At 42.2% G+C, this 7,344-nt stretch overlaps 1 protein-coding gene across 1 annotated transcript; it reads right to left on the bottom strand.

Annotated features, from left to right (window-relative positions):
* Nucleotides 1–1,443: 1,443 nt before the first annotated feature.
* Nucleotides 1,444–2,717, bottom strand: LOC109221728 (probable carboxylesterase 17). The gene has a single exon (XM_019386188.1). It carries the CDS (start codon nucleotides 2,623–2,625, stop codon nucleotides 1,618–1,620), a length of 1,008 nt encoding a protein of 335 aa, XP_019241733.1. The 5' UTR covers nucleotides 2,626–2,717; the 3' UTR covers nucleotides 1,444–1,617.
* Between the last annotated feature and the right edge of the window lie 4,627 nt (nucleotides 2,718–7,344).

Below are 7,344 nucleotides of genomic sequence, written 5' to 3'. Positions count from 1 at the left end.
CCAATCTCGGGTCCGGGTCCGTTTACCAAAATGTTGACCGAAGTCAACCTTAAACATATTAATATCAAAATTCTTCAAATTTTTCACAGAATTCACATATTTCAACATAAAAGCTTTTCGGCTATGCGCCCGGACTGCGCACGCAAACGAGGCAAGTAAAAAATGAGGTTTTCAAGGCCTCGAAAGCACGGAACGGATGAGGAAACAGGTGATGACCCTTTGGGTCGTCACACACTATTTCATCTTTATTATTTTTAGTTTACATTTTTACTAATTGGACTCTTAATACAAATTCTTTAACTAAATTGTTTATTTTTTCACTTGCACCTTTTATGGAGATAAATTTGTGTATCCTAAATTTTTTGCTAACCTGAAAACTAATTTACTTATATGATGAATTTAAAAAATAATTAAAGTGAATTCTTTTGCTAATTATTAATTCAAAGACTTAAATTTGTTCTAAGCATTAAAGGAAATAGTATGTGTTTTGTCTATTCAAGTTCTTCATATATTAGCTCATTCATAGTTTTGAATATTTTTTATTGTAATTATAATTTTTTCCAATAAAAAATTTGCATTGTTGAAGAGTAAAAATTGTTCTAATATTTTACTTTTGAATTTTTTATGTTTATAAAACTCTCAACCATTTTTCCTTCTCTCTTTGTCTTTTATATTCTTAAATATCTAGTTAGTAATTTGTCTTAATCAATGTACTTTTCAAATATTATACAAAAACGATATCTAGAAGCTAGATTTAATTGTAATTAGAATTTCAAAAGTAGATATGACATGTATTCTCATTGAATAATATGAGAAATTAGAAAATGAAGTCCACTTAAATTCATTTACTTCCCTAGTAGTATCGTTAGGTTTGATTAGGTTTTCATGCTTAGCATCCTAATAATAAAGACATAAAATAATGTTCTAAAATAGTATTATAATTATAATTTTGCTTAACACTTTTTTGCACTAATTGTAATTAAAGAATATTAATTGTTTGAGCTTCTTGTTCTTTTTCTTACTTTTGTAAAGGTAAATATAGATAAAAAGATTATTTGAAAGTTGAATATTTTTATACTAAAATTAGGACAAAAAAGTAATACTTCATTGGCCAACGAAGCAATCTACAACCTATTCTAAGTCGTAAGTTTTCTTTTTCTCAAAAAAGGAAATCTTGTTTAGTTTTTTCATGTTTATAGCATACGTTGGGCTTCAATATATAGAAGTTTAGACAAGAATTTTTTAGTATGCAAAATTTTACTTGATTTAGAATCTAATATTAGGAAAATAATGTACAAAATTTAGTTGATTTAGAACTCCTAACTATTAAAAAATTTATTAAATGACTATTTTGTCTAGTGTGAAATCTATTTTGAAAGGGTAAAAAAGGCGAACGACATTTCGCTAAGGGCCTTCGTGCTTAGATACATAGATAGATATATATAGATTACAAATAAACTTTTACTACCAAAGAAAAAACATTTCTACGCAACAATAGAAATTTACTCCTCATAATTATAATTACAAAACCATTAGAACGTGACAATCAAGACGGTACATCAAAATCTTGAACATGCAACAAACAAATATACATGCAAAACCACAAATTTTCTCCTTTTAGTGCTTGCTGATGAACTCTGCAACGGCTTCATAAAGTTTTTCAGTTTCAGAACCAGTTACAGGGTCCATTTTAACAGCAATTTTGTTCAGATAAAAGCTATGTCCCACTCCATTATTAATAAACAGCTCTACATCCTTTTCCTCCTTTTTCATAGCTTCGTAAAACTCCATTTCAGTGTCCTTTATCAGATCTTTCTCCGCCACACAGTACAGATAAGGCGGTAATTTAAGCTCCTCCACCGCCGGCGCCACCTCTCCCATCGGACATGTTATTGGATGATCCTTATTGCTTCCTACAGGTAAAGCTAATCCTAGAAATTTATCCACCATATCTAATGTTAAAAACGGCGTCTGCTCTTGTTCTAGCTCCGATTTGCTCCGATAGGACCGCACAAAACCTGGATGGATCGGAATTGCGCCGGCCAGTCGCATTGGAGATAAGTTTTCCTCGCCGGCTTTGACGGCGACTTGGTGGACTATGTTCCCGCCGGAGCTGTCTCCGATGAGGAATACTCGGTTGAAATCTGCGTACTCGTTGAGCCAGGGCTCGTGTCCTTGCTGCCGGGAGAGGTCTCGGAGCCAGAGGAGGGCGGCGAAACCGGCATCGCAGGCAGCGGGGAGGCGGTGCTCCGGCGCGAGGGGGAGGAAGACGGAGACAATTATAGCTTTGGCCGCGCGCGCTAGGCGCGTGTAGACAGTGTAGTACATGAACCAATCAGCTTGGCTGATGCAAAAGCCGCCGCCGTGGAAGTGAAGAATGACGGGAAGCTTATTGACGGAACTGTCGCTTCGATCAGGTAAGTAGATGCGAAGACGGCTGCCGGAGTTATCGTCGGCGACTATATCTTTGACGGCAACGCCGTCGATGAAGTCGTCATGGGGTGGGACTGGCTCGGCCATGAATTTGACTTCGGGTGGACCGGTCCAAGTCCGGTCTACTGAACCGTCATCGAACACTCTAAGCCAGCCGGATACTTCCTCTATCACTTGCTTTTCATGAACCATTTTGGCAAAGTTTGAAGTATTTTTTTTTTTTTTTCAAAGTTATCAGAAATTTGAAGAAGCTTGTTTATTGTGTACCTTTAGTTTTCATGTGCATGGCTATTTATAATGGTGAGATAGGAAAGGATAAGAAAATTTGTGGTAGTTTAAAGGAAGGTTCAAAGAATTTTAAAAAAAATTGGAATTTAGATAGTGGGAAAAGCATTAGCATTCGGCAAGTATTTTCCTGACAAATTCATAATGAGTCCATCCACATTTGGAAAGTAGATTTTGTGGAAGTCAATCTCAGTACCAATGGTCGTTAGGGTCAGTAATTTAGATAACTATGGTGGTTACAGCCTCGTTTAGTCTACAAGAGAAAAATTAGAATATTGGTCTACGAACAAACATTAGATATTATATACTACTAACTTGTTTCAAATTATGCCGCAGTCAAACATTACTCTTTAAAATATTTGTGAGGGTAAAGGTTATAATCCAGCGAAAGCATATTGAGGCAGGAAGAAGTTATTTGAATAATCTGTATTTGTGAGTGTTTTTAGGTCCCTATATTTCAAAATAATCATTTGATTCATAAATATTGGGAGCTTGGTCATTATGGGGCATATAGCTCTTTAGCAGAAAAGAAAACAAATTTCGAGTTGTTGGAAGGCTGAAGTTATGGAATGCTTATAGCAACGGACTCAGCCTAGATCCTGAGTAACTACTTAATTTTACTTTAAGGAAAATAGAAGTTATGGAATGGATAAGGTTAAAATATCAGATTTGATGAGCTTTGGTTTATGGGGAGCAGTGGATTAGGCGTGATTAAAATTATAAAGGAAGCAGAGTTGAAAATTTGAAAAAAAAGTAAAGGATATTGTTTGCCCTCAAAATCGAATAACAATTAAAGATGTAAGCGGTTTTAAAAATACGCGGATTAATTTGATACAAAACGATAAATTGAGTTAGAATGAACAAATAAATATATAGTAAATTCAAACCACGCGAGGAGGATGATTCCAGCCTTAGTCTAACGTTCACCCTCGATCCAGGCTCACGGTGGCCAATATTGATGAACAAGAAAAATAGCTTTTGATAACAGTAAAATTAGTAGTATATTGCTTTTAAATACGTGTTACAATGTGTCTTCATGAATTATCAGGCCCCTTTTATATAATAGGGAAGTCCTACTCTAGGTACAACTCCATAAAAGGTAAAAAATCTTTTGTTTAACTGATTGCCGATTCTTCATCGATACATGCCGAGATCCACGCCGTGATATCCGGCTGGTCGCGGATATTACGGCCTTTTGTTGGTTGTGCTTGATTTCCCGACAATATTCTCCGAAGTCTTTCAGGGTTAGGACCGATCCCGAATCATGACCCCGATGTTCTCGAGGGTGGGTGTCATGCCCCCGGACTTTGACTCGATGAGACCCTTGCCTTGATTCCGGTCCCTTGTCATCATGTCTCTAGCTTGGTTTATCTTATCGGAGATCGAGGTATACCATGAGTCCAGTTTTACCCGCATACAGATAGTCCCCTCGTTTCTCGGAGAGTAAATGACGAGAAACGACATGAGCTCCTCGATTCCTTCTTCGATACGCCGTGATAAAAACGACAAAAATCCTGAAACGTTTCGTCAATCATGTCATAATGGCCTTAAATGCGTGTCAGCCATCGGTTAGCTGTCCCTGGACGCGAAAAGTCGCGGAACGCTTATAAATGTCCCCTCCTTCGTTCATTTCGTTTATTTATTTAACTTTGCGTCAAACCTTCTACCCTTGTACCCTCAGGATTACTCTTTTTCATACTCTAGTATTTTTACCCTTACTCAAGGTTCTTCAGTATATTGCAAAATTCTTACTCATCATCCATAAAACCAACACATCTGAGCTTCCAACTTTCAACTTTTCTCTATCTTTTTCAAGCTTTCCCCCATACAATGGCAAATACCTCAAAATATGTTCCCCAAAAGAATGCTCCTTCTTCTTCGCGGCCGACCACTGAGTCGAGGAGACCGCCCCTGATGTGGTTGTTGATGATTTGGCGAAAGAGCCCCCCTTGAAAATGTTTATTCCCGGGGGTTGTTCGGTCACCGACGACTTAAAGGTTGAAAAGTCTTCTTCTGTATAGGGTCGGCGTGAGGAGGACTCGAGATACATCTGCTCAATTACCTAAAAGGACCTCCCCATGGTCCGGAAAGACTGCAACTGGGCCAACAAAGACATAGTGGTCCCCGACTCGGACGAGGCCATTACCCATATTGAGGGATATCTAAGTGTTTACACTTATCCCTTTACATTGGGCCTGGTGGACCCGGTCATCTTAGACTTATGTAGGAGGTATAACGTGTGCCTCGGCCAAATTCACCCATCACTGTGGAGGATCGTGATCCTCCTCTGATTCTTTGCGAACAAAATCGATGATGCTCGTTCACCATCGATCATCTACTCCGCTTGTACAGTCCCCGAATCTTCCGGGGGGGGGGGGGGACTGATAAAGCTTGTACGCTGGGCCAGCACAACCCCATTTTCGAGCATCGACGAAGACCGGGAACGGGGATGGCAAGGATGTTTTGTCCGTGTAAGGACCGACGACCTGATACCTGCCGAGTAGAGGCCATTCCCCGGGAGGTGGAACGTATCATGTAAGTACAACTTCCTTTAAGCGTCGATTTTATGCTTTATCTTCCCTTTTCTTATTAGTGTTTGTTGTGGTGCAGCCCTTGCTCGAGTTCCAAACACTATTCCTCGGCTCAAGAAGTGGGTCAAGGGTATTGTGTCACAGATGCCCTATTCCGAGCTTTCATGGCGCAAACTGTCGAAAGGCCATTGGGAGGCCCGTTCCCATGGTAAGGTTCCTTTCCCGAGCAAGTCGTATTGAGCTTCTTCATCTAGCATCGCCTTCTTATTCCTTTATTTTCTTTTGCAGGTTTGCCTAAGACCGTCGAACTTAGGCCTCCGGTCGAGGACGAAGACTTGCCTGTTGAGTCTCTTGCTCAGGGGCAGGCCGTAGAGAAGAAAAGGAGGAGGGCTCCGAGTTCCCCGAGCTCGGAGAAAACGAAATCAAGAGCTGGTTTGTAAACCAAAGGAAACCTCCAGCTCCCGAGTGCTCGACTCGAACTCACTCCTCGGCTCAGGGACAAGCCCGAGGAGGAGAACTCTTTATGGCCCACGAGTCGTCTGTCCCCGAGGAAGGGCGGCAGCCGAGGGGGAAATGATGGAGGCTAATCCCTCTCAAGTTCGTGAGACTGATGCTATAGTGAGGGTCGAGAACTATCGAGACGCCGGCTCTGCCCCGACCGGTATCATAGATATTTTGGGATCGCCTTCGTTCAGAGAATCAATGTTCGATGAAGCTCGATCGACGAAATAGCGATCTAATGAGGGGGTCCATGGAGCGGACGATCCCCTTCGAAGCTTCTTTGACGGCGTAGACTCATCCGCCCTGGAGGACTTTACCGGATTGGTCGACTTAGAGGTGCCGAGGAAAAGTCTATCCTCGGAGCTCAGCGGGCCGAACTCGAGACTGGGTTTGGTCAACCGATTCCCAGCTCCGAGCACGGATCCTGGCCGGAAGCGATCAGTCGTTATCACTATCCCGGAGGACGGACGGATTCTTTCCCGCCCCCGTTGGGGTAGCTAGTTACCTTCGGTGCCTGGTAAACGACGAAGACCAGGCAAAAATGAACGAGGTGGATGCGCCATTCTTGTTCAACGAAGCACAACAGGCCCTGAACCCGGTAAGGAGTTACCAAACTTTTTGTTTTTCAGCTTTAGTTCCTGATGATCCTAATATCTCTTCTCATATTTGCAGGCCTCGGTGCTCCACCATGAAACCTTCCTCCGGTACCGGGATGAGCTGAGCCAACTTGAGGCCGAAGTCAAAGAGCTTGCTGAGAAGAGAGACATGTACAAGCTTCTCAGCGAGCAACATGAAGGAGAAGTCAAGAGCCTTCGAGCCGAGTTGGACGTGCCTTAGAAAGAACAAGCCGACCTGGTGGAACAGGTAAAAATCTTTGAAGTTAGTGATGATGAGCTAGAAATGGTAACTGATGGTTAGAACCCACAGGTCCAACAAAAGATTGACCAGATCGACCAACTACGAGCCGAGATGGACGTGATCAAGGTCGAGGTCGAGGAGTGGAAAGGCAAGATGGATCATTTGGCCTTGGAAAAGGAGACTGCCCCGGAGCAACTGGACTTGGCGGAGGCTCAACTTTGAGCGGTGAGGGAGAAGGCTGAGGCCCGGTCCCAAAAAATCGAAGTCCTCCAGTCTCAACTGGGCTCGGTTGTTGCCAATCGGGATACCCTTGCCAAGGAGCTTAAAGCAACCAAGTCAGTGGCGGAAATAACCAAGGTCGGTGCCAAGGAGATGGTGGCCCAGTACAAAGCTGATGCTCAGGCAGCCCAGGACCGCCTGAAAGACATCGTTGAATACGTGAAGTGGCACCGAAGGGAGGCCCTTGAGCAAGTTCATGCTCGGTGTTTCGACATATCGGCCGAGATCGAAAATGCTAAGAGGCTCGAGGCCGAGACCAAGAAGTTGGCATATCTCGAGGATGAGGAACGCTCGGTGAATTCGAGGGGAGAGAAGACCCCGATGGTCCTGGTGATGAGGCGGGCTGCGGCGAGGACCAGGCTGCTTTGTAGATTTTTCTTTGTTTCTGTACTTTTGTATTTTTTGTTGAGGCTGCTTGGCCTTTGTAATATATATATATATATATATATATATATAT

This window comes from Nicotiana attenuata, unplaced genomic scaffold (assembly GCF_001879085.1).
Source record: "Nicotiana attenuata strain UT unplaced genomic scaffold, NIATTr2, whole genome shotgun sequence".
NCBI lineage: Eukaryota > Viridiplantae > Streptophyta > Magnoliopsida > Solanales > Solanaceae > Nicotiana > Nicotiana attenuata.
The sequence above is the reverse complement of the archived record's forward strand: the minus strand, read 5'-3'. Positions and strand labels throughout refer to the sequence as shown.